The sequence below is a fragment of the Ovis aries genome, chromosome 15, assembly GCF_016772045.2.
Source record: "Ovis aries strain OAR_USU_Benz2616 breed Rambouillet chromosome 15, ARS-UI_Ramb_v3.0, whole genome shotgun sequence".
NCBI classification, from domain to species: domain Eukaryota; kingdom Metazoa; phylum Chordata; class Mammalia; order Artiodactyla; family Bovidae; genus Ovis; species Ovis aries.
Window position 1 is genome coordinate 72,348,572 of NC_056068.1, and position 27,884 is coordinate 72,376,455.

The 27,884-nt window shown below is 38.8% G+C and overlaps 1 protein-coding gene and 1 long non-coding RNA gene across 3 annotated transcripts; one reads left to right on the forward strand and one right to left on the reverse strand.

Moving 5' to 3' along the window:
• Positions 1-27,884, forward strand: API5 (apoptosis inhibitor 5). Of its 2 annotated transcripts, none has more exons than XM_004016416.5 (14): positions 1-214; positions 9,023-9,184; positions 10,264-10,357; positions 10,855-10,920; positions 11,448-11,599; positions 13,444-13,650; positions 14,345-14,449; positions 15,539-15,628; positions 16,766-16,947; positions 18,525-18,618; positions 19,464-19,520; positions 21,232-21,308; positions 21,822-21,958; positions 25,749-27,884. In XM_004016416.5, exons 1-14 carry the CDS (start codon positions 146-148, stop codon positions 25,829-25,831), a joined length of 1,575 nt encoding a protein of 524 aa, XP_004016465.1. In that variant the 5' UTR covers positions 1-145; the 3' UTR covers positions 25,832-27,884. The 2 variants fall into 2 exon arrangements, with proteins under 2 accessions (XP_004016465.1, XP_011951655.1); XM_012096265.4 differs by having other exon boundaries at positions 25,754-27,884.
• Positions 20,388-25,827, reverse strand: LOC132657887 (uncharacterized). Its single transcript, XR_009596671.1, has 2 exons — positions 25,553-25,827; positions 20,388-22,526 (listed from the first exon to the last, which is right to left on the reverse strand). It is a non-coding gene; the product is annotated as an uncharacterized LOC132657887 (long non-coding RNA).

The following is a 27,884-nucleotide window of genomic DNA, read 5'->3' on the forward strand; positions in this document are numbered from 1 at the left end:
GTGCGCGGTGACTGGCGGCGGCACTGGCGGCAGCTGGAGGCGGAGTAGTGCGGGTCGCAGGCTTGGAGAACTTCGGCGGCGGCGGGGGCGCCGTTGACGACGACGACGAGGACAGCGGGAGCGGGCCCCGGGCTTGTCGTTCACCATGCCGACCGTGGAGGAGCTTTACCGCAACTACGGCATCTTAGCCGATGCCACGGAGCAAGTGGGCCAAGTGAGTAACCCAGCGGCCTGCGGGCCCGGCTTTCCGCGGCCTCGAAAGCGCTCCCCGGGCCCGGCGGGGGCTGCCGCTTCGCCCGCCCGCGAGCTCCTGGCCGCCCGGGCTCTTTTCGTCGGGGTGGGCCCCTCCCGGGAGTGCAGATCCGGGCTTCACCAGCCAGAGTGCGGTGCCCGCGTCCCAGGCTCCTCTGCCTCCCGTGGTCAGCCTTTTCTCACCGTTTCCTAATTCAGCTTTTTCAGCACCAACCCCCACCCCCAGTTCGGTCTCTTCCCTGATCCTTGTCCTCCAGGGTTCCTTTGAAGTCCTTCTCCTTTTCGGTGGCTCTCAATCCCTTGGAAGATTAAATTGAGAGTTCAGAAACGCCTTTCTCGAGGCAAAAATCTGCAGTTAATTTAGGAAGAGCGCTTGGGAGACAGAAGTTTGTGAAATACCGAAGGGGCCGTTACGTCTAGACTTTAATGAGGGCTTATGATTTCGTTATTTAGCCCATTAGATGAGCGCCTGCCAGGAACCAGGTTCTGCCGCCGGGCCCTGGAAGTACGAGAAAGACAGACCCGTGCTCTCCCAGGACGCATCTTTAGTGAGGAAGAGCAGTGATAAATAAGAAAGTTAGATGCTTCCCTCCCGCCCCACCCACCACACACACACACACACACACACACACACACACACACACACACTCACACACCCTGTGGAAAGTGTGAAGAAAATATAACAGGGCCATGCACGGGGGGAAAGGGGGGGGGGGGTGCAGCTTTAAATAGAGTTGTCTGGCAAGAGTTCCCTAAAGTGTTTGCCCAGACACAACTTCAGCAGTGCTGAATCGGCCCTCCGAGCCGCTGCTGCTTTGTGAGCCTTCAAGTGCAGAGTCCATTGAACTTGAGGAGTTGGTAAAGTGGTGGTGTGTTTTCTTGGTAAAACAACCAGTCTCTCCCCGACATAATCTCCATCATTGTTAGAAATCCCATGCTGTATCTTTTCAGTGCTTAAAACGTCATTTGATTCTCCTGCTTACCCATACCAAAGGAGTAGGAAGTGGGAAATCCTAGAGACTGATAACAGTAGCAAAGCTATGGCTGTGCATCTCCCATCCTTTTCTTCCGAACATGTGTAATTCAGTTTAGTTCAGATGCTCAGTCGTGTCTGACTCTTTGCAACCCGTGGACTGAAGCACGCCGTGCTTCCCTGTCCATCACCAACTCTCAGAGCTTACTCAGACTCATGTCCATCCAGTTGGTGATGCCATCTCATCCTGTCATCCCTCTCTCCTCCCGCCTTCAATCTTTCCCAGCATCAGGGGCTTTCCCAGTGAGTCAGTTCTTCACATCAGGTGGCCAAAGTATTGGAGCTTCAACTTCAGCATCAGTCCTTCCAATGAATATTCAAGACTGATTTCCTTTAGGCTGGACTGGTTAGATCGCCTTGCAGTCCAAGAGACTCTCAAGGGTCCTCTACAACACCACAGTTCAAAAGCATCAGTTCTTCTGCGCTTAGCTTTCTTTATGGTCCAACTCTCACACCCATACATGACTACTGGAAAATCCATAACTTTGACTAGATGGACCTTTGTTGACTAAGTAATGTGTCTGCTTTTTAATATGCTGTGTTGGTTGGTCATAGCTTTTCTTCCAAGGAGCAAGTGTCTTTTAATTTCATGGCTGCAGTCACCATCTGCAGTGATTTTGGAGCCCCAAAAAATAGTCTGTCACTGTTTCCCCATCTATTTGCCGTGAAGTGATGGGAACAGATGCCATTATCTTAGTTTTTTGAATGTTGAGTATTAAGCCAGCTTTTTCACTCTCCTCTTTCACTTTCATCAAGGAGCTCTTTAGTTCCTCTTCACTTTCCGCCATAAGGGCAATGTCCTCTGCATATCTGAGGTTTCTGATACTTCTCCTGGCAATTTTGATTTCAGCTTGTGCTTCATCCAGCCCAGCATTTCACATGATACACTCTGCATATAGGTAATCAGTCCATTGTTCCATGTGTGGTTCTGACTGTTGCTTCCTGACCTGTCTCTCAGAAGGCAGGTAAGGTGGTCTGGTATTCCCATCTCTAAGAGAAAGAGTAAAGAGATGTATAATTCAGGTTGAATCTTATGAGCTGAACAAAAAACTTATCTTGGGGCCATATTTAGCTTAATGTAGAATTGTGAATGCAGCGGTTTCAAGTATCACATGATTTTTCTTTCCTGCACATTTCCACTTCAGTAGAGAATTTTGATGTCATCGATGGTAAATATTTACTGATAGTCTGTTGTGGATGTTTATAGGGGGTGTGTGTAAGTCAGCTGTGAAGGAAACGTTTTCTGCCCATCGAGTCAGGGTGGGGAGAGCTTTACATGGTCTCTCAGTTTAGCTTCTGTTGCCCTTGTTCCTTAAGAGAACCAGTAAGTGAAGATGTTCTTGTTCATTATGACTGAGTTGGGGAAGAGTGTAGCCAATTGTTCTGCCTAAAATTGACTTCATTGCAGAGAGGATGGGGGACAAAAGATAGAACAGTGATTCTCAAGTCAGTTGTATACATTGCTCTCCCAAAGAGGTGATTCAGGACTCTTCCCAAGAACCCAGTGCTGTCCCGTAACCCTCATTTTTTGCTGGACAGTCACCTACTTAGAGTATGTTAGAGAAAACAGAAGCCAAACTGGAGTTTTCCTATGCTATGAATTTGAGAGTTGTTCAAATTTTCCTCTTATGTCATCTTTAGTTATAAATCTACCAGCTTAGGTTGAGAGTTCTTCCTCAAGAGGTCAGTAATGTTTCTCAGAAGAAATCTGCTTTTAATTTAGGAAGAGTGCTTAGGAGACAGAAGTTTGTGAGAAACAGGAGGGCCACCTTTCACGCAGATCTGAATGAGGACCCGCAATTTCATTTATTCAGCGTCTTTTTTGAGTGCCTGTCATGTAGCAGACACCATTGTTGATTTAGTCGCTAAGTCACCTCCAGCTCTTTGTGCCCCTGTGGACTGTAGCCCACCAGGCTCCTCTGTCCGAAGGATTTCTCAGGGAAGAATACTGGAGTCAGTTGCTATTTCCTTCTCCAGAGGAGCTTCCTGACCCATGAATGGAACCCACGTCTCCTGTTTGGCAGGTGATTCTTTACTGCTGAGCCACCTGGGGAGCCCACCAGACACTCGGCTGGACAGTAAAATTTTAGCATAGTTCTTTTAAGTGATGGCACATCAGTACCTTCATGACACTGTAATGTCAAGTGTCAAACAACTAAATAAGATAAAAAGATCTCTGTGTAATAAAGTGTCATGATTTGCTGAGCCTCAGACAGTAAATTCTGGTAGAACTGAAGCTGGCCTAAACTGTAATGCCAACTAATTCTGCTCTATTGTGTAATAATCCTTCCCTTTTAGAGAAAATTCCTAAAACTGCTCACTAAAGAAAAGTGTATTGGGCTTCAAGATACTGCTTATAAATTTTAATTGAAAGCAACAGCCAACTTACCAGAAGGGACACCATTCATGTTTTTTTAAGAAGAGGAAAAAAAAGTTTACATTCTTAATGTACCTAAGCCAGATTTTCATGTTACCTTAGAAGATTTACAGTAGAGATTTTGAATTTCCTGGCAGGCACCTCTCTGGACTTCCTGGTGGCTCAGATGGTAGAGAATCTGTCTGCAATGCAGGAGACCTGGATTCAGTCCTTGGGTCTGGAAGATTCTCTGGAGGAGGGAATGGCAACCCACTCCAGTGTTCCTGCCTGGAAAATTCCATGGATAGAGTATGTGGTCGCAAAAAGTCTGATACGACTGAGCAACTAACACACACTTCTCTGGACACTTTTGAAACCATGTTTGAGTTTCTTAGTCTAAAACGTCCTTCTAACTTTATTTTGATTTTCACCCTTTTTTAAAGAGGTGAGTTCCACAGTTGCTCAGGGAGCTGCCCAGGGTTAAATTCTTTTATTTTTTTGTTTCTCTCCTTGCCTTGTCCCATGCCCTTCAGTAGAACATTTGAAGAAATACAGTCAAGGAAGGAACAGGTGCATATTTACCACATAACCCTTGTTTTCAAGGAGTCTGTCTTAATGCAGAAGGGAACTTTAAACACACATACTCAGACATATTTAAACCATGATCATGTATGTTCTAAGGAGCAAACTGCAGGTCATAAATTCTAAGTGAAGCATTATTTAATACCTCAGAACTCCAGTCCTTCTGTCGTCTCTCCTCTCGTAACTCGTGTTGTCCACCTCCTTATCCGGCCCCCTTTCTCCCGCTCTGCCGCTGCCACTCCTTAGGCAGGTCTCCTTCCTCTGCTGTGTTTCTTATCCCTCTCTAAGCCTTTTCCTGGTCCCCGACAGGCCATAAAAGAACATGCTGTGGCCCATCGTTAAATTTTGTCTCAACTTTTTATGAATGTACTTAATTTTAAGATGTAAATATTTAATTTTATGTTATGTAGTTGAGAAAAACTTAAAGAAAAACCAAACAACTATTAAGGGATTTTGTCAGTTAGACTGAGGTAAGATCTGACCGATATAATACCTAAACTCTGATTTCTCTTGTGTTCTCTTACACAGGGGTGTATTGGCTTTAAAGGTGGACGAGTATAAACTACTGACTTACGTTTCATGAAATAGCATTCTTTCGGTACTTTTTTCTGGCATGCTTAAGCTAAAATCAAAGACCAACCAAGTTCATAATCCCTCAAAAATATGTAGAAGTGTTAACAGTTTAACACACAAACTAAGTTTAATTGAGTCTAAGGAAGGAAGTAATGTAGCTTAGTTTATCCGTCTTCTTTACATGTCATACTTGAGAAATTTGTTGAAACTGCATCCTTTTTTCTCTAAAGTAATGGCTTTACTTTGCACGTCACTGCTACTTACTAGTTGTGATTTCACAGTTGTAGGTAGAAGGTTTTTCTTTTAGAATGTGTCTACGGAATGTGAGTCAAATTGTAACTTTTTTACTTGAAAATATCTTAGTGATTTCTTTTGCGTTTGCTCTTTTTATTAGATACTAAAATCACAGATAAATATAGTTTTAGAAATGTATTAAAAATGTTTACAATTAAAGCCTCTTATTAGGATCATAAATCATTTATCTAGCTAAAATATGCAACTGTTGGAAAAGGAAAATGCACAGTGCTGTGTAGGATGTGAAACATTTTATTGTGTTTACACACCTACCTGTTACTGAATCACTGTGATCACTGAAAATATCACTTATATCTTGTTTCTTTGAAAACCAGAAGTAGTAACTACTTGAGGGAGATTTCTGTTCAAGTCTTGTCCGTATACTTCAGTTGAAAAACAGGTAATTTAAAAAGCTGGCAAAGAAGAATATAATTTTATTTTGCATTTCATAAAGGATAATTAAAGTCTCTTAATAATGTCTGTGAAATTATTTGATAAAACTGATGACTATTAATGGTAGTTTAGCGATGTTAAAATGTCTTAACTTTGCAAAGGTCTTGCTGTTTAGGATAATACATTTCAATTTACATGCTTGTGTGAAGCCTGTATTTAGGACTCAAATTACCTTTGACAACCCTGGATCTGGCAAGCTTTTCTTTCCTCTTTTGTTAATTAAGATCTCAGGATACAAATTTGAAAGATTCCAATTAAAGAAGCTTGGTATTAGACACAGGTCGTGACTTAAAAACCCATCAGAACTATGTTTGGGTCCTGGATCTGCTACTTAACTAACTGTGTGGTTCTGGACAAATTATTTCACTTTTCTGAGCCTTGGTGGTTTTCTCATCTGAAAAATAGGGATAGTAGTAACACCTAAGGCACAGGATTACTGTGAGGCATTCCACAGCCCCTTGTAGGCTTTCAGCAAATGTTGCTGGTGATCCCTTTTTGTTCTATTCCAGATTTTTTTTCCTTCATAGAGGGATGGGTTGTTTCAAGCAGGAATTCTTCATTTACTTTTAGACAGTGAATTTTAGACAATTCAAAGGTCTTTCTAAGCTTGAAATTCGGTTAAAGGAAATTGGACTGATAACTCTGCAAAAAATAAGGATGTCAGATGGCTCCAGACTTTGATATTATGACATCTACTGAGGGCTTCCCTAGTGGGAAGCCTTTACTTTCAAACAGTAAAGAATCCGCCTGCAATGCAGGAGACCTGGGTTAGATCCCTGGGTCAGGAAGATCCCCTGGAGAAGGGAATAGCAACCCACTCCAGTACTCTTGCCTGGGAAACCCCGTAAACAGAGGAGCCTGCCAGTCCCTGCAGTGTCAAAGAGTCGGACATGACTGAGCACCTGACACTTTCACTGTAACACTGAGCGACTAACATTTTCACTCTTCAGAAGCTGTGGAGCAAGCTACAGGAGTGTAATGTGGCAGAGAAGTCAGCCATGATTTTTTTTGAACCTTTGCACAAAAAAGTGGGTAATATACTTTTGAAGTAGTAATTCCTGAAGACTGAGTTTGTGTCTGCATTTCATGAGGAAGCTATCCTTATTCACAGAAATTTCTGTTATTTAGGGGTTGGTATTAATGTTTAAGATAGGAGGAGTTGTCATTAATTTAGTAAATACGTATGTATTAAAATCTGTATCGTTCAAAGATCTAATTGTGACCATAGCCTTTTGATACATAAAACACTTTATTTTTGATTATTTTTTTAAAAAAATAGTGTCCTTAATTGAGATTCCAATGAACCTAAATCACTTTGCACCCTGCCTTTTTTTTTTCCTTGAGTCTGTAATCTACTGGATGTTCTTTAGTCATCCACTTACTTACCTAAAGCATTTAGAGGATTGCCTTTTACAGAGTAAATACGATGCTGTGTACAAATTTGGTTTAGTGGTATGTTTAAGGTTTTCCAGTAATTAAGAGTTTTCTGTAGTCACGATATGTATTGCTTTGTTTCCCAACTTGATCCATTAATAAAAGGGCTAGTTTGGAGGCAGGTGTGAAGTGGGGACTGGGAATTGGTCGACTCTTCATATTATGAGTATCTGAGGGCAAGCACTTCTGAAATTTTTTTTTAAAGGAAACAAACGAACTTTGAATATTATTTTAATGAAAAGTCTGTGACATTGGGCATGCAGAAAAAAATACCACTTTTATATTCTAAAACAGACAAAATAAAGCTTCCTAACTTTCCTCTTATTGCTTAATTTCAGGAATATATTCTGCCTTGTGCAGTGTGCCCATTGAAAATAGATCGGTATATCTAAATGTAACACAGTTATTTGAGAACTGTGTTTCTTCAGTCTGTTCACTTGCTCAGTCATGTCAGACTCTTTGCAACCCATGCACTGCAGCACGCCATGCTTCCCTGTCCATCATGAACTCCCAGAGATTACTCAAACTCATGTCCATCCAGTTGGTGATGCCATGCAACTGTCTCATCCTCTGTCATCCCCTTCTCTTCCTGCCTTCAGTCTTTCCCAGCATCAGGGTCTTTTCCGGTGAGTCAGTTCTTCACATCAGGCGGCCAAAGTATTGGAGCTTCAGCTTCAGCATCGGTCCTTCCAGTGAATATTCAGGACTGATTTCCCTTAGGCTGGACTGGTTGCATCGCCTTGCATCCAAGAGACTCTCAAGGGTCTTCTCCAACACCGCAGTTCAAAAGCATCAGTTCTTCTGCGCTTAGCTTTCTTTATGGTCCAACTCTCACATCCATACGTGACTACTAGGAAAACCATAGCTTTGACTAGGCAGACCTTTGTTGGCAAAGTAAACGTCTCTCTTTTTTAAATATGCCATCTAGGTTGGTCATAGCTTTTCTTCCAAGGAGCAAGTGTCTTTTAATTTCATGGCTGCAGTCACCATCTGCAGTGATTTGGGAGCCCAAAAAAATATAAAGTCTATCACTGTTTTCATTGTTGCCCCATCTGTTTGCCATGAAGTGATGGGACCAAATGCCATGATCTTAGTTTTTTGAATGTTGAGTGCTAAGCCAGCCTTTTTACTCTCCTCTCACTTTCATCAAGAGGCTCTTTAGTTCCTCTTTACTTTCTGCCATAAGGGTGGTGTCATCTGCCTATCTGAGGTTATTAATATTTCTCCTGGCAATCTTTATTCCAGCTTGTGCTTCATCCAGCCCAGCATTTCGCATAATGTACTCTGCATATAAGTTAAATAAACAGGGTTACAGTATACAGCATTAACGTACTCCTTTCCCAGTTTGGAGCCAGTCTGTTGTTCCATGTCCAGTTCTAACTGTTGCTTCCTGACCTGCATCCAGGTTTCTCAGGAGACAGGTCAGGTGGTCTGGTATTCCCATCTCTTAAAGAATTTTCCACAGTTTGTTACAGTGCACACAGTCAAAGGCTTTAATGTAGTCAGTGAAGCAGAGGTAGATGTTTTTCTGGAATTCTCTTGCATTTTCTGTGATCCAACAGATGTTGGCAATTTGATCTCTGGTTCTTCTGCCTTTTCTAAATCCAGCTTGAACATCTGGAATTTTCTCGGTTCACATACTGTTGAAGCCTGGCTTGGAGAATTTTGAGCATTACTTTGCTAGTATGTGAGATGAGTACAGTTGTGTTTATTCTGTTTATTACAAAATTTTAAAGCATGATACAGTCACAAGACTAAGAACAGTTAATCACTAAATGAAGAAGTGTTAGTACATAACAAACCTGTTTTTTCCACGTAAAATTAGAATCATTCTTCTCTCTTTCCCAAATCACAAAGATAATGTGAAGGGCAGGGAGCGGATAGTAGGAAGGTAGGTGTTAAATTTAAGCAGTAAAACTCCCAAAATAAGCCCTATTTCTTAGCCTGTTTGAAATTTTACTAATTTAAAGCAAACTTTAAAAAGTTTGTTTAGCTTCCCATTCTTCAAAATTGTATTTCTTTTCTGCTTTATTCTTTTATTTCAGCATAAAGATGCTTATCAAGTGATACTGGATGGTGTCAAAGGTGGTACCAAGGAAAAAAGATTAGCAGCTCAGTTTATTCCAAAATTCTTTAAGCATTTTCCAGAATTGGCTGATTCTGCTATCAATGCACAGTTAGACCTCTGTGAAGATGAAGACGTATCGGTACGTTTATGGTTGATAGTTTCAACAAGTTTTCAGATGTTGCTTTTGCCACTTTCAGACATTTTCTGTGTGTAGCTGATGGAACTGAAGTAGCAGTCATATTAGTGCACGATAAAATACTGCCGTCGGGTCTGGGCTGGTGGGACAGCATCCCAAGGCCTCAGTCTACACGTGAGAAAATGTATCAGCTCTTTCACCACCTTTCAGTTGTGAAAAATGCATACAATATACTTCATTTTGCTTATTTATTTTCTACTGTTGAAAACAGTTGTGGCTCACATCGTTCTCGTAGATTGTTAGGCAAAGTGCATATGAAATCAGACTGGCTTTAGCTTGTAGTCAATTTATGCTTTCTTGGATATTTAAAATAATAGCATTGCAGCATAATATATAGTTTCAACACCCCTAAATATTTTTCATATCAGAAAAATAATTGAACTGTGAAATAATTATATGTCATTACTGGAATAAAAAGGAGTAGTTTTTTCTTGGAACAGAATTAACCATTAGCATTTCTGGCTGCTGATACAAGTTCCTAAGAATTTTCAACTATTAGCCCCTGGCTTTTCAAATGAAATTAGTGAATCATCAACATTTCATGCATAATTTGAATTTTTATATTAAACTAGATAAGCCAAGATCCTGTATTTGGAATTAAGTACACAGAATATATCCACAAATTTGCATACTGAAAATCCTAAAGTAAGTTGTTACCAGCCATGACCTTGGCCTCTGCAGCCATTCTTGAGGGATCCTGTATGGTGTGCCCACATAGTAAAAACCCAACAATTGTATGTAGTCAACATACAGACTGTTTATGATCTCCAGTCTGTCTACTCGAGTCAGAGAATTGTATTTAATGTCCCTTTCCACCACATTTTGTTTTAGTATTCTGTGAAGTTTGAATATTAAAGTGGAGCAAATTATCTCTAAAACTGAAAATCTCATGTTTTATATTTTTGTGGCTCATATGCCGGTAATTATGGTTTCTCTTGTGATTTTGTCCTCTTTAAAGATCGAGGTGGTTGTTTTTATTCATGATAGTATTTGGTTAATTTTTTATTTGAAATTATGTTCAGATTCGACGGCAAGCAATTAAAGAGCTGCCTCAGTTTGCCACTGGAGAAAATCTCCCCCGAGTGGCAGATATACTAACCCAACTTTTGCAAACAGGTAAGGAATTTTATTATTACCCTTTTAGCTAAACGTAACTTCTCTGAAGTAATGATTCTTTTTTTTTCCCCCTGAAGATTTTGCCTCTGATAGAAATTTAAATTCTTTTTTCATTCAGTTAGTTTGCAGCTTAATGACTTCTGGCTGTCTGGTTTCTAGTTTTGTTGTGATTTTGTTTGTGAAGGTATAATGACTGGACTCTCCGGGGCATTGTGATGCGTCGCGGTTTCACCCCCAGTTCCCTGTAGTTTCTTAACTGTGCCCTCTTACCATCTTAGCATAAGCGCTGGCCAGGTGCACGAGATCAGGGTCTGTACCCTTAGAGGAGAGATCACTAGATCAGGGTCTCTACCCTTACAGGAAAGATGTATTTTCTTGGTACCTGAGATAAACGCTTAGTTTATGTCTCCTCTTAGTGTAATCTGTGACAAACTGTGTTGAGGCTTAAGTTTGAAAATGAAACAGATTATACACTGTACCTCTTTCTCTCTATCCAGATGACTCTGCAGAGTTTAACTTAGTGAACAATGCCCTCTTAAGTATATTTAAGATGGATGCAAAAGGTAAGGCCACTTCTTGTTCTGAATTGTGTTTGATGTCCTAAAAAATTGGGGAGTTTGGCATTTCTTATTAAGGGTGAAGTCTGGGATTTACCCAGACATCTGTTTCATAAAAATTCTAAGTGTTCTCAGGGGAAAAAAAAGCAGCTTAACTCAAGATGTTGAGTGAAGATGACTCAAAAAACCAGCAGAAATAGTTTTTAAAACAAACCAAACTTTTCCCTTAGAAATATGTTGGAAAAACTCTGTTTCCCACTTGAAAGAATTCATCCAAAAATACTTGGGCTTATTTACTATTAATAATCATAGAAAAGGAATGTCATGCTCAAGCTGATTCTGAATCCATGAACAAAGTGTACGATCACTCTTATGGTTGAGACTGTAGAAAGTTTAGACTGGTTTAACCAGTATCAGTGATATTCATGATGTATAGTAATTCACTTGAAAAGAAATGCTGTAATTCCAGTTAACCTGAAGGATGTCATTCCTGTATAGATTTGACTTCCCGGATCAACTGTTTTGTTTTGCAGGGACTTTAGGTGGCTTGTTCAGCCAAATACTTCAAGGAGAGGACATTGTTAGAGAGCGAGCAATTAAATTCCTTTCTACAAAACTTAAAACTTTACCAGATGAAGTCTTAACAAAGGAGGTAGAGGAACTTATTCTAACTGAATCCAAAAAGGTAAGCTTCTGTTGTCTTTTAGTGAACTTCCCTAATGCCCAGGAGTGTAGTTGATTTTAGCACTGTTCATCAGTGCTCCACGTAGCTTGTTTATAAGATCACATATCCCGTAAGAACCACTGTAGAACTTCAGGGTTTTCTTCTGTTGTATTTTGCACTTTGGTCATTTTAATGGCAAGTGGAAAAGACAAAAGGAGAAGGGGGCGGTGGAGGATGAGATGGTTGGATGGCATCACCGATCAACGGACATGAACTTGGGCGAACTCCGGGAGATGGTGAGGGACACAGAGGCCTGGCGTGCTGCAGTCCGTGAGGTTGCACAGAGTCAGACACGACTTAGTGATGGAACAACAGCAGCAGCACTTGTAATGATGAATTATTGTGTTACTTTAAAGGGTTCGATCACATATAAATCCTTTGTGGTATTATCCTCAAAATCTATGCATTCGTCAGGTCTCTGAATGAATCATTTCCTTCAGGAAATTTTACTTATTTCCCACCTGTCTCCCTAATTTTAACTTCCCTGGTGGCTCAGAGGTTAAAGCGTCTGCCTCCAATGCGGGAGACCCGGGTTCAATCCCTGGGTCGAGGAGATCCCCTGGAGAAGAAAATGGCAATCCACTCCAGTATTCTTGCTTGGAGAATCCCATGGATGGAGAAGCCTAGTAGGTTACAGTCCACGGGGTCGCAAAGAGTGGGACACGACTGAGCGACTTCACCTTACCTTACCTTACCTCCCTAATTTTAGGATATTCAGCCGTAGGATTCTGAATCATTTCAAAATGGAAATGACCTGTGGTTTTATACTGTTCCATGACATTATAAGCTCAGGAGACCACGCTTATTTGTCTGTGCACCCAGCACTAGCAGAGTTACGGTTGCTCAGATTTGAAAGGTGTGCCACAATTAACTTTTCATTCAAACAGCACCAAAGTTTGGGAATAGTTTATTTTCACATGTTCAGGAAAATTCAACGTTGTCTCTAATGGCACCACTCACTTGCTTATTGGTAAGATTTCTTCAGTGAGAGAGAAAGGAGCTGTGTATTTCACTTCTGTGTCTGGTGGGATATGTCTTGATTGCTTGATCCTTTGGTCAGTGAACAGAAAGGTTTAGACCCACCAATACAGAGGACTGAAAATTTGCATGGTCTCCTGTTTTGTTTGTGTTCCCTTGTGGCTCAGCTGGTAAAGAATCCACCTGCAATGCGGGAGACCCGGGTTCGATCCCTGGGTTGGGAAGATCCAGAGAAGGGAAAGGCTACCCACTCCAGTATTTTGGCCTGGAGAATTCCACACTGTAAAGTCCATGGGGTGGCAAAGAGTCGGACATGACTGAGAGACTCACTTTTCCTGTTTTGTGTGTAACTACCATGTTATGTGAATGAGGCTGCTTTTAAATATAAGGAACTGAATCTGATTTAACAGTTTATTGCCAGATTTTCATGATTTTTTTTTTTTTTTTGCTATCAGCCCCTGAAGAGCCTTTTTAGATATTTTAGATTTAAATAGTATCCTTAGCCACTCTCCCATGAAATTTTTAACACCGCAGATATACTGTATATCTGTTTATGTACTGTGTGTACATCTGTGCTTTAGACGTAAAAAAAGAGTAAAATTTCCCGAGAACTAAGTGTTGTTCCCTTGGAAACGATACAGTGCACCACTGAGAGTGCGTGGCTTGCTCTGAAGCTAAGTCGACTGAAGCTTGAAGTTCTCTCTCCAGTGTTTCAGAAGTCAGCAAACTGGCTTCTGCAAAACGGATTTGCTGTGCAGTTTCAATATTGCCCTTTCTTTTCCATTCAAGTGATAAAGATACTAATAACTATTCTGAATGGTCTCCAGGTGCTAGAAGATGTGACTGGTGAAGAATTTGTCCTGTTCATGAAGATACTGTCTGGGTTAAAAAGCTTACAGACAGTGAGTGGAAGGCAGCAACTGGTAGAGCTGGTGGCTGAGCAGGCTGACCTGGAGCAAACCTTCAACCCCTCGGACCCTGACTGTGTGGACAGGCTTTTGCAGTGCACTCGGCAGGCGGTACCCCTCTTCTCTGTGAGCTCTTTGTTCTATATAGCTAGTATTTTGATTATTGGCTTGTAATTGTGTAGATATACACTTGACCATTCTCCTCAAAGCTCTGCATAAAAGTATTAACACAGTGGAGCAGTCATTTGTTTTATGCAGGCCTAGACAAAGAGCCCAAAGCAGCAAGAAGTTTCTTTAAAGTCTTGCCGGAGACTTCTGAAAAGTCTTGAGAATTTTATGTCCTACTTTGTAGTGTTCACTGAGTTTTTTAAACAGTTTAGTAACCTAACTTCTTTTTCTTAAATTGTCTAGATTGTTGTTATAGGTAAGTTTGCTGTTTTCTCTCTGGCTTTGGGCCTCCTCAGGCACTGAATCTTTTGAGATGTATGTAGCAAAGTTTAAAAAACACAATTTAAAGGAGCTGTCATTTTGGGGAAATGTATACTCTAAAATTCAACAATGAAGTCTTCCACACAGTTTGACCTTAGAATCAAAGAGTTCGAAGATGTATAAAAGTCCCATGCTCCAGATTACTTTGCAACTAAGTATATGCTGTGTGTTGAGGTTACTGATGAGATGCTCTGGGATATGCTCCCCCATTGTATTTTAGCTGTAGTACTTGATGCTTTGATACTGAGCATTTATTGATTGACATTCGACTATTAAATTTGAGAGAATATGTATTTTTTTTGACAATTCAGTATTCTTTGGATTTTTACAGAAAAATGTTCATTCCACAAGGTTTGTGACTTATTTCTGTGAGCAAGTTCTCCCTAACCTCAGTTCCTTGACTACCCCAGTGGAAGGTCTTGATATACAGTTGGAGGTAAGAGAAAATTTCTGGCTTTAGCACTGAAAAGGCATTGCCATATTTCAACCTGAATGTAAACCACTAACTTGATCTGATTGCTAAGAGATTTAAGGCTTGGTGGTGGCTAGCTAATAACCTGTCCCAGGATTAATTACATGGGAATGCTTTATGGATTCATTGAGAGTTTGCTGTAGTGGGAAAGCAATGCCTATAGTTTTCATTATAGTCATTCTGTACCTTTGTAGCCTAAATGCTTTTAAATACATTGTTCAGTCATGACAGTTCCTATCTCTATAACTGACAGAGCCAGGTTTAAATAGATTAACACAAAATGTCGTTTATCCCTTCTCCAATAGAATTGACTGCCCTCTCTCCCTTCTATATCGACTGTAATGTACATACACATTTTTTCAGAGCATATAAAAATACTTCTTTCTCCCCAATTTAACCTTATTCCGCTTGGAATCTCCAAAATCTAATGTAGAGCCTGATTCTGAAAAGCACCTGATGATGTTTGTTTAGTTGAACTGAAATATGGAAATACACCATTTCCTCATGGGTCTTTAGGGGAGGGGAGGCTCACAGTGCACTTAACTGTGGTTGCTCCACATGTCCTGGGTGTGACTTACCATACTGGGACTGAGTAAAGCAGAGATGAACCTCAGGAACAGTGGCGGTTACTGACGCTTTGATAGTGTCCAGAGACTGCATTTGATAGCAGAGGAAGCCCAGCCTACATATTAGCAGTGAAGAGCCCTTGCTCGTCATCTCTTCCTTGTACATCATTGTCCTCTAGCGGAGAGCGTCGTGTGTGTTCCTCTCCTTCCTGATCCCCAGAGGCATATTGAGAGCCATGAGGTCAGGGTTTCAGGGTCTACGCTGCCACTCACATATCTCGTGACTTCGCCAAGTTACACTCTCTCTACGACCTTCAGTTTCCTCAAAGTAAAATAGAGCTGCATCTCTAAATTTTTTTTTCCAGTTCAAACATTTTCTGTAAAAGCCTATTTGAAAAATAAGCAGTCTTAAATAGTTATCTAGAATACTATCTTACAACCCTTGCTCATTCAAAGAATGCTAATAACAGTAAATTGTGTGTTTTAGGTATTAAAACTCTTGGCCGAAATGAGTTCATTTTGTGGTGACATGGAAAAGCTAGAAACAAATTTAAGGAAACTATTTGATAAATTATTGGTAAGAATGTTTTTCTTTCCTTATGGCCTAGTCAGTATAGCGTCCCAAAGCTTAGTAGTGTAGTGTTCACAGATTATGCAGAGCCAGATTTTGAAGTGACTTAGGTAATAATCCTAATAAGTGTTCTTAGCTGCTCAGGCCACAAAATTGTCTACTTTTTTTTAAAAAAAATCTGTTTTAGTCTTTTGCATTTCTTCTGTTGTTGATGCTGTAGACAAAATATAATACGAGATTTATATAGTAAGTTTTTCTGCTATTTCTTCATCAAAATATTGTAAATGTTTGCTCCAGAGCACAATCACGGTTACTGCCCAGGGCCAAATAGCTTTAACAGCCTAGAAGTAAAGTCATTAAGTCATCATTGTTTTTTATTTTGTGGCTTACAATTTAGATGTCATATTCAAAAAATCATTATTGCCATGACCCACGTCGAGGAGCTTTATTCCTATGTTTTCCTCTAGGAATTTCGTAAGAGACAAACATCTTACAGTCTGGTTTCCTCTGGCATGCTTTGCTTAGTAATGATCTCTAGGTCTGTCCCTGTGGCTGCAGGTGGCGCCGTCTCCCCACTTCTTGTGGCTGGGGAGCACTGCAGTGTGTGCAGAGACGCACCACATCCTGTCTGCTTGCCTGTTGATGGGCATTAGGTCGCTTCCATATCTTGGCTATTGTAAATAGTGCTGTGAACATTGGGATGCATGTATCTTTCTGAATTAGTTTTCTCTGGATATTTCCCCAGGAGTAGAATTGCTGGATCATACTGTAACTCTCTTTTCAGGTTTTTAAGAATACTGTTTAAGGAGCATCAGCTTTTGTTGCCAAACCTAGATTGAATCCTGACTCTTTAGCTGGTTTTTTACCTAAATTCTCAGAACTTCAGTTCCTTCATCTGCCTAGTGCTGGGTTGGGTACTTTTGTTGTCAGTAGCAGCAACAGCTATACTATTGGTTAATACGGATTGTTGACCGGTTGGGTCATTGATCCAAAATGTAAAAGGGATATCTTATGTAAATTTCTTATCTTGGTAGTTTTTAATGTTTCATGTCTTAAAAGTGTGTCCTATAATTACTTGAGTATGTTTTATAATTAGAGTGTCTAGAGCAGATCTCGTATATCTCTTGCATTTTCATTTCTTAGGAGTACATGCCCCTCCCTCCAGAAGAAGCAGAAAATGGGGAGAACGCCGGTAATGAAGAACCCAAGCTGCAGTTCAGTTACGTGGAATGTTTGTTGTATAGCTTTCACCAGTTGGGCCGAAAACTTCCAGATTTCTTAACAGCTAAGCTGAATGCAGAAAAGCTCAAAGATTTCAAAATCAGGTGATATATGATTGAAGTGCCTCAGTCCTTGTTAAAGGTGAAAGCTATCTTGAAGCTGCCTTGGTTTTGTTTTCATTTTGCAAGAGCTTTTTCCCCACCCTTTCTTATTACAATGCAAAAGAATGCAAGATCCACAAAACAGGAATGTATACAAAGACACAGCTGTGGTGGCATGACGAATGCTTGGCAGAAGATGGCCTTTTACAGAAATGGACTCTGGCTCTCCTCACTTGCTTTAGGATATTGGGCGGGTTCTCTGACCTAACACCTTAAATTGTCCTCAGCTGTTCAATTTATAGATAACAGCACCTGCCTTATAGAGTTGTGAGAATCAAATTATCCTCAACTGTTAAATTTATAGATACTAGCATCTACCTTATAGAGAATTAAATGACAGTAATGAAAAGCTTTAAGCACAGTGCCTGGCGTATACTGGGTATTTGGTAAACTATAGCTGCTCTTAATCAGAGAAGGCAATGGCAGCCCGCTCCAGTACTCTTGCCTGGAAAATCCCATGGGTGGAGGAGCCTGGTAGGCTGCAGTCCATGGGGTTGCTAAGAGTCGGACACGACTGAGCAACGTCACTTTCACTTTTCACTTTCATGCATTAGAGAAGGAAATGGCAACGCACTCCAGTGTGCTTGCCTGGAGAATCCCAGGGACAGGGGAGCCTGGTGGGCTGCCGTCTGTGGGGTCGCACAGAGTCAGACACGACTGAAGCAACTCAGCAGCCGAAGCTGCTCTTAGTATCTTACAGGGTTTTTATTATGCTATGGTGTGGCTGGAGGAGCAGCACTGGAGAAGTTAATTTAAGTTGTTTCTCAGGAAGATACTTTGTATTAAATCATTGTTAACAAATTCTCTTCTTGAGCTACTGTATCACCTGTTATTGTCCTCTATGCTTTGGTAAGGCAGAGGTCTATTACTTGCTGAAACATTTGACCAGAAGCAAACGTCTTAGGAAATTACTCTGAAAGTGAAAAAAAAACAGTGATGCCACATTGTTATCATGCAGAATTCCTAGAAGGCGGCAGGCTGGAGTTACCGTAGCACTTTTCCACACATACTACCTGGAAACAAATTTGGAAAAAAGATTACTCAACATCCTTTGCAAAATTTACAATTTTGTTTTATTTTTAAACTGGACCCTAAGGTGCAAATGGGTCAGACACCATCCCTTGTTAGCAGATAAACACAGAGAGATTAAGTGACTTGCGTCTGTCACTTGAGCTTCATTTGACTAGTAGAAGAGAAGAATCCAGGCCACCTGATTCTAACCCATGGTTCTGTGTTGTTTCTAACTTAGGTTAACCTTGCAGGTTAATGTAACAAGCTTCCTTAACCCAGTTCTAGAAGTGTTTCCATTGCCAGGTTGAGTGTGGATCTCTTGCAATTTTTGACAAAGAAAAACTACTTTTATTTTACTTATTTGTGTATCTCTTATGATCATACATTGATAATTAAAAGAAATTCCCCCTCAAAATTTACTCTTTATTGGTAAAAGCTGTAGTTTTCTTCAAATTTAAAAACAGAGTTGAAGTGATGATTTGTTAATTAATAAATACTTCTTCATTTAGGCTGCAGTACTTTGCACGGGGCCTGCAGGTTTATATCAGACAACTTCGCTTGGCTCTCCAAGGTAAAACAGGCGAGGCCTTAAAAACAGATGAGGTAAGAATACTGGGTTATATCTCATTAGGAAATTTTTATAATAGCCACGATTCATTACAAATTCAGACTGAACTCATATATTGAAGTGTACCATTCAACTTTATTTGAACTGATGATTTAAGTCTAAAAGTTGAAGATAAAGTGTTAGAAGACTGCATATTTAGCTATATGCTAAGTTATCTAAGAAGCTTCTACCATTGTTGAAATGTCTTGAATGTTTCCAACGTTTGTGAACAGTGTTTGTTACCACACTTTGATACATACTGATCTTTCACTGGGGTCTCATTAGCAGCACATTTTGTTTAAATATTTGATTAGTGATTGTGACACTTTAAAATTTTACCTTTTTGAAACCCAAACATTAGTTTACATTAAAATTAAAAGTATTAAACTACTAATTCTGTACCAAACTATATCTTGTGTTTACGTTGGGATCTTTGGTTTTCCCTGATCGCATCTATTTTGATCAGTCTTCATCCTACTTCATCCTAGTCCTAATGAAATATTTTAAGTTTCCTTGTGCCTTTCTGTAACGTATTCTAGTTTCTTTTGAACAACTGATACATGCCAATGACCTGTCGCTTACTTGGTTTTCAGGTAAACTGTTAACAGTTTAATGTTCTAACCTGTTGAGGGAAGATAAAAGATTATTTGCTGTCTTTGCCATCGCCACATTTGTTAATTGTCGAGAAATAGGAATAAGCATTATCTGTAGATATAAGCCAATTAATTTCCTAACTGTAGAAATGATTCTGAAAAAGAAGTGGAGTTCAAGTTTTATATGGGAAAGTAATATATCATAAAAGTTACTGGCATTTTAATTTAATGTTGTTTTCCTTTTACAGAACAAGATTAAAGTCGTTGCATTGAAAATAACAAATAATATTAATGTTTTAATCAAGGTAAGTCTTCCTTTCTTACTCAGCCATCCCAACTAGCTAGAAAGTTAGTGCAAGGGATATGTCCGTAATGGTCTAGTGAAGGAGAAATGCCATTACATTGCATACATTTGGCCTTTTAAAGCTTTATGCTTTTTATAATACCAGGTAACACTTTTGTAGCTATTATAATTCATTGTTTTATTTATTTAAATGTTATTGCAGAAGATACTGTAAACAAAGGGAGGCATGCACAGTTCTGACAAACAGCGTTGGAGCAGATACATTAGACTCAGAAATTTCACTGACTTAAGCTCTTGTAGTTTTAACGCTATTGGTTCCTTTTGAATGACCAATAAAACCCTGCTTCACTTTTACTAAGAATGGACAGTCTTATGTGGTGCATGACATGTCCTATGCTCTTTTCTGTTAATTTCTCTATGTAATAAATTGAGAGTGTTCTATACTGTAGGCTAAGGTGTACCTTACCATTAAACCATAAATACGGTTCAGTTCCATTTATCCTCCTCAAGTATCTGTTAGCCTAAACAAAAACTAATAACCTGAAAGAACAAAAGAGCAATCACAACAAAGAGCCCATCATTTGATATCATAAGTTAACGGTATTGTCACAGTTAACAGTATTGTAGCCAGGTGGGAGAAAGAAATATTTGTCACACAGCACAAAGCCTGACAGGAACAAAATCAGGGCTAGTGGTATGTCTTAAAAGTAGTCTGGTAAAAATCCCATGGAATACTTACTTTTTATCAGAAGAGAAAGGGAACTTTTCAGAGAAAGCAGTGAGACATTAAGGGATGAATTATCAGTGCCAAGAGGAAAAGGGAAAGGGCATTAAGAGGGAAGAAAACTGACTCACACCTCAAAGAAAATTTTTATAATAGGCTCCATTTATTTCAAATCTTAAATATAAATCATAGTTTGAAATGGTGAATTAATACATTAAAATGTGAGATTTTACTTTATTTGAACTGATACCATAAATCAAAGTTGAAGATAATGTTTAGAATAAGCAAATACTGTGAAAGAAACTCAGTTTACTTTTATCAGATTTTACCTATATATAAAAATTAGGGTAAAACGATAAATATAAATTCATCATAGTTTTGAGGGTATAATGAGGACTAGATTACTTCACTTCTGAATTATTTCAGTATTTAAATTTAGCAAATATTTGCATTGCCATATATTGATAATTTAGTATTTAAATAATGTGGAATTTTTCATTATTGGTAATATATAGATATTTGAGGGGAAGAAAAACATGATTACCCAGACCATTGGTTTTGTTCTAGTATTGAACCACTTAAAAATCTGCAATAGCAAATGCAGATTGCACCATTATATTTTCCTTAAAGCACCTTAGTGACTGCATCTGTGCAAAAGAAACCACTTGATGATTTTATTGAAGTTGATAAAAATTGATATTTTGTCCTGTAACCTGAAACGACATTTGAAAAAAGTTAGCTGCACTTTCTTAAGTGATATGCACAAAATAACATTAATTAGGTAATGTATGTCATTTGCAAACCAAATTGTCCTTGTTTACTTTCTCATGCAGTTTTCCCTAGGTTCTTGTTTTAGTCACTAGCACAAAAGCAAGTGGATAAGTTACTCTCCTTCTAAGATTAAAGATGTGTCTTCCCATTTCCTATCTTTACTGCCACTTGCCACACCACCAAATACTTCAGAAATCTCTTCATTTTGTTTCTTCAGGATCTCTTCCATATTCCTCCTTCTTATAAGAGCACAGTAACATTATCCTGGAAGCCTGTACAGAAGGTTGAACTTGGGTAAGAAACATATTTAAAAGGGATTAAAGTGTTCTAATTTGATTTATAAATATGAAAAGTCTGAATTCAGATTATTGCATTTCCTGTACAAAATGGTACATTATTAAATGAGTCTTAATAAGATGTTAAAATATAGCTATTAGAAGCATGACTTACATAGAAAATCTAATCTAGTGTTTATAAAATAAACTGGTGGAATACAACTCTGGAATTTTCAAACCATTGTTTGTATTGCTGTGGCATAAGACTTTTTTGGTAAGTTCTATGAAATGAGTCACTTGTGTATAATCTATGAAGCTACATAGTTCACATTGTTTTAGAGCCTTGTAAATGCCCTTGTGACAATGTCTGCATAACCGAAGCAGAGTTAATTTGATGACATCAGATGTTATTTCCTTTTTTCTGATGTGATTATCATCTTTAGGGTGTCTTTTGTGACTAATATGATAAATTTATTGCTAGCCTCTGATATAAAAGAATTTTTTTTCATTGCTGCTCTTCCTACCGTTATAGGCAAAAGAGAGCCAGTGAAGATACAACTTCAGGTTCACCTCCCAAGAAATCTTCAGCAGGACCAAAAAGGGATGCCAGGCAGATTTATAATCCTCCTAGTGGGAAATATAGCAGCAATTTGAGCAACTTTAATTATGGTGAGCGTTTCCGTTTGGGTACAAGAAATATGAGAGATTAGGCAGAAACTGTGTTATACTTGATTTTAAATAATAATTGAAGAGTATCATAGCTCTTTCAGGTTACTTTTTTTGCGTTAGCGTGGGGAACTTGAACTGCTGGGAAAACAACTTATCCTATTCCTTTCTAAGTCACCCTTGTGGGTTCACTGACCTGAGCATGTAACACTAAGAACCTGAAAAATAAGCCTGTTGTATTCAGAGATGCCAACAGAAAAAAAAAAAGGAAGGAAGATGACATGAACCATCCATTCCTGATTGTCCCTGTTTTAGCTTCAAAGCAAGAAGGGTTGTCCATTCTCCCTCAGGAACAGATACAGCCTCTGGCAGATGTGGTATTAACGATCCTTCTTGGGCCTCGTCAGCCTCCTGCTTGTCCTCCGGTTGTCTGTGCTCCTTCAGGAGGAGAAGCCTGGAAGGCAGAGGCAGGCGGGAAAGCACCGGCTGGCAAAGATGCGTCCTCTTGCATTCTCCTCCATGCCCAGTGCAGTCCTCTTGTCGACTTCCACTAGTCCAGTCTCGCTCAGGCCTGTTGAATCAGAAGTGAAGTTTGTCTCATTGGCTTATAAAGAAGAATGGACATAAATATCACTGACTCAGATCCCTAATCTTGCTGAAGAAGACAAAGTTTAATATCTAGAACCAAACATACTTGTGATTGGTCTTGATTACCAATCAGAATTAATTCTACAGTAATTATTCCCCCAAAAAAGTACATTCTGAAGCATATACTCCCTATAATTGTTTCCAGGATGAGATGATTTGACATTAAGTAAATGCCTTCTATAATAGCAAAATTCCTCCAATATCCAAGCAAAAAGATTATGAAAAGGCAATTTCAGATTGTGAAATGAACCCTTAAACTCCAGTCAGACTCCTTGAGGCAACTTTAGTGTAGAAAAGATCACTGAACTCTTTTACTTATATAATAATAGGTAAACATGCCTCTCTTGGCTTCTTGTTTTATCTGAAAAATAGGGATAGCAGAGAACTTAAAAACTTCAAAAAATATTTATGATAGCATTTTGTAAATGGAAAAGATTCTGTTACTCCATTCACTAAATATTGTCTGTCCTCTGTCACTTGTATGATCTAATGTGGTACTTATCAAAACCTTTAACATACATCAGCTGTTCTCTCAGATACCATCTTCATTTGATTTAGATGAATGTAGTCAACTATGGAAATACATAGAGAATTATATTTATTTTCACTTAGGCAAGTCAATTACTCTGAATTTCCATGAGTATTCTGCCCTGTGACATTCATTGCCTGCCTTAGAATCAGATGATGTAATGCATGTGGAAAACAGATGTGAAAAATGCAAAGCCTTAGGTTGTGTGTGATTTTTTAAATTATCAATACAGAGGGGGGAAGCAGTTTTACCGAAGACAAAAATCAGGGAATTTCCTGGCCATCCTGTGGTTAGAATTTCGACCTCACCCTGAGGGCCTGGGGTTCAATCCCTGGTCAGGGAACTAAGATCCCATAAGCCACACGGCAAGGCTAAGGGAGAAATCCAGGAGTCCCTTACAGCTTCAGTTGTTCCTTAGTCAGCAAAGTAACAGAACGACAAACACGCCTGATAACTGCCTTTTGTGTCTGGTGTTCCTGTACTTCAGTAGTCCTACAGGAGCAACCTTGTAATTGGAGTGCTTGTCATAAATTGAGTTACAAAGCAAACTAGACTCTGATTGTTCTTTTTGGAAAGTAGGAACAAAATTTCTACTAGTATTTTTATTTGGGGGAGTTGAGATGTATCAGGTTATAAGTATTCTCATAGAAACAATTTGAAGAGTTTTCTTGGATTTCTTTCACCCATTCAGCTGAAAACAGTTCTCAGTATTACAGATGAAAATTAGTTGACCTATCTACCTCAAATTTTTCTACCTTTTAATGTCCTTTCCTTAGGGAACTGACAGTGGGTCAGGAGGAAAGAGAAACAGTGTTGGATTTTTTTTCCTGGGGTGTCAGTGTTGCCTCAAGACAGAGGGAGAAAAATGTTTTGTGTTTAGTCTTTAATACTTAGACTTTATTACCCATATTTAATCATTGAAATTCTACTTTCTATGTCAGCCAAACTCAATTTTATCATATCACTGTCTTACTACAGTGACCAAGTCTGCTGCAAAGAAAATAGATTGTGCCAGTGACTTGGGCCTAAACTAGTTTTATGCACAGAGGGAGCCAGAATTTGTAATTTGTCTGTGAGTCCATGTAGGCATAGTTAGACTTTTTTCCTTATCAAGGTTTTTCACTTTACTAACCATCATCTCTATTATTTGCTTTATCAAAAAGTGTTTGTTCCCATAACTTGGTCCAGCTTCCTGGTGCATTTTCAATCAAAGTATTTGCACATACCCATGTTTAGCTTTCCTTCCTGTAGAACAAGAGTTCCCTGGTAACCCACAAGTACTAATTCTATATTTTGTGACTTGTGTCCTTCAACTTTTACCTTTTTTGAATATTAAAGTAATTTTTTAAGTATAATTTTAGCTAGTAGCAGTATTAGTTTAAGCTTGAAACCATTAAAAAGATCATTAAAGTGATTTTTTTAATGTAATAGCTCATGCTGGTTTCATTTAAATAGTTGGCATACCAGTCAGTTTAGAAAAATTTATCATGACGTGAGAGGTGACTTTGAATCAGATTCCATTCTGTTGACAGGTAAATGTTGGTTAAGCTGGGGAAAGGTCTAGTTAGTTTTCTAACTCAGTTTCTGGAGGGAAAAAAATAAAGCATCACCCAAAAACAGTAACATAATTCTAGCCATAATGGCAAAAAGTGGATTGCAGTACTGACTGGATAGGAATTTTCAAGCCTCCAACATTATGGATCAGAAATGGCAACAGCAGGTTCTTCTTATTGCTCCTAACAAGATTCCTGCAGTGAGGAAGTTTGAAGGTTCCAATGAGGAGATTGGATCTCTGGAATTAGAAGTTTGAGACTCTTACTCATTTGTGTATGATGAAAGGTCCAGCCTTGCTGATACCATCAATCAGTTTTCTTCACTGGAAAGACTCCTTTGAGGAATATTTCTCTGGACCAGTGAAACAGACTGATAAGTAAACCAAGGACTTATTCTATCATATGATCCAAGGGACTTGATTTTTTAGCAAGAGATATGCTTAATTTACATCAATAACCCAAACACTGTAATATATACATACAGCCTTTTTGGCAGCACTCTGAGCAGCTCATACATAGCTGACAAAGCAGTGAGAAAAGCTGTCAGAATTTGTAACATTATTTTTCAGTGTGGTGACCCAAACAGATTGTCTTTTCATTGCATTTGAAAGGTACATTTTTCATTCTAGCCTAACTTTTCAGAATTGATCACTGGTAGTTTAAGATATTTTATATATATGACAGTAACTTTTGAAGGCCTATAGCTTTAATCCCTATTAAATATAGACACGTTTATAGTTTCATTAGTTATCTTTGTGATAGGCACCAAAATAAAGAACTAAATGTAGTTATCGTTAACATTGTCACCTTGAAATATTTTTAATGGGATACATTTAATTGAGTACATACTATGAATATGTTTGGTACCTTGAGGTAATGCGCTTTGGCATATATGATGCCCTGGTTTTATGTAAAGATTTGAACTTGTAGATGTGCTCGCAGAATACCATGCTGTTTTGATAGAGCCTCCTGCTGCATTCAGAGCTTCCAGCTACATTTCTTCTGTGTGTGCTGTCCCATGAAGTCCTGAACAAGACCTAAACCCTTGTTCGCTTTTTCGTAGAGCAGAGAGGAGCCTTCAGGGGAAGTAGAGGTGGCCGAGGTTGGGGCGCACGAGGAAATCGTAGTCGGGGAAGACTCTACTGAAAGAGAAGTCACATTCTTCAGCATTGTCATGAGCTTAATATACTTAATTCTACTACTCATTGGATTGCCGGGGGTGTCCCTTTAAAAAGACTGCTGCCTTCAGCTAAAAACTTACTGTTCTTTATACCTTTGTATGTATGATCTACTTTTGTAACAAACCATGGTTGTGTCCAAGGTAAAAACCACAGCGATATTTTTGGATGCTTTGTCTGCAATCTTGACTTGTTTTTGCAATATCGTCATTATTCAGACTTCACATTGTGAATCTTTTAAACATCTTGATAATTTGTTATTGAGAGCTATTCAGATCTAAACTGTAATAAAATTCAGTCCATTTCTGATAACTGGTAAAGATCATCAGTGCTGAAAGGTTCCTGACTTTCCTGTCCCCTCTGTCTCCCCGATGCCAACATATGGAGAAGAGTAATGGTCAGACTTAACATTTATTTTCATGGTTATTTAATAAAGCTGCTAGGCAATGGTACAGTATTCCTGCGTGTCAGAAAAACAAAAATAATCAGCTTTCTTAAAATGTAGAAATGACATGACATTTTTAGGAAGAAGTAAGTTGCTTTGCATTGCTTACTTAACTCTTCTCCATATGTTGTGATATAAACTTTTGAATATGGGATCTTACTATTTGCATAGAAATGTGTATGTATAATATACATACATACATGAGCATATATCTGTGTGTGTGTGTGTATATATATATATGCATGCTGTGAAACTTGACTATACAACATAAGTCTTTTTTTTTTTTTTTTTAATTCCAGGAACGGGTAGTCTTTGACACGGTGATTATCCTCTTGAGGCTGAATTCATTATTCACTTGTTATTTAGGTTTTCCTCCCAGTAGTGAGGGCTTTTGAGTCAGTTGCACTTACATGATTATTGTTATTTAAAACTAAAACAAAGGCTGCATTTTCAAAGATAAATTTGAGATCCCTGTTGGAGAAATACAGCCAAAATACTGAATCTGATGTACATACAGGTTTCTGCAGGATGAAATAGAGTAATTTAGAATTTGGGGATTTGATAACCAGGGCAGCCCAGGAAAAGTGACTTGGTAATATACCAATAAGTAAGGGATGCTCTCTCAGTTTGCTTTTGCCACTTTCAAGATTTTAACTTCTCAGGTTATTAATCAAAATTATTGTATAAGTTAGTCAATAGAATCTTTAGGTTAAAACAACAGATGGGGGGTTTGTGGAGTGTTTAATTGTCATGGGCATTTTTAGTAGCATAGGCCCTTTGCTCTGCATTTGAATGTTTCATATATTTTTGTTCCACAATTAATCTTCCCTCCCCAGGTTTGTTATTCAAATCTAATGCCTGAGTGACATTTTCTAGTAGTTTGACCTATTTTTTGAGGAATAGTTTGTGATTCCAATGCAGGTGTCTTCATTGTGTTACCTCTATACTGGGGGAATAGACAAAAAAAAAAAAACAACAAAACCTTTGTTAGAATTACTGCACATGTTTCTGGAGAAAATGTTTTTTGAAGACTAGAATGATACAAGTGAGCAAAAGAAGTTGGTCAGCTTGACTATGGAGTGGTGGCAATAATCTCTAAACATTCCGAAAGACTATGAGCTGAACTTAAGCTCCCTTGGTATCTGAACAGATACAGGAACATGGAATTGCCATTTGACAACTGTGACCAGGTAGTCTGGACCTTAGAGTCAGATCAGCCAGTGGCCTAACGCCATTTCAAGTACAGAAGCTGTTTTGGGACTACATTTATATAAATTTGAACATTAAGTATAATTTTTCCTCTTTTTCTTTTTAATATTTGTAAACTCAGAGCTAAAAAGTGACTTTACTTTCTAAAGTTTGATATTAAGTTGACTGTGTTCCTTCCCTTACCGCCTCATTGTTCCCCTTCCCTTTCCTAAAGCAATAGTGCACAACTTAGATTATTTTTGCTTAAAAAATTTGAACGAAAAATTTCATGCCATGGATTTTTTCTTTTGCAAGACACCTGTTTATCACTTTGTTCAAATGTAAATGTTCCCCTATGCTTTTGAAATAAATTTCCTTTTGTAATTTT

Bases quoted from the DNA above. Each gene is read 5' to 3' on its own strand.
- API5 (XM_004016416.5), top strand. From the start codon at position 146: ATGCCGACCGTGGAGGAGCTTTACCGCAACTACGGCATCTTAGCCGAT. The intron at 9,185-10,263 runs GTACGTTTATGG...AATTATGTTCAG, and splicing joins GTGAAGATGAAGACGTATCG to ATTCGACGGCAAGCAATTAA. The intron at 15,629-16,765 runs GTAAGAATGTTT...TTCATTTCTTAG, and splicing joins AACTATTTGATAAATTATTG to GAGTACATGCCCCTCCCTCC.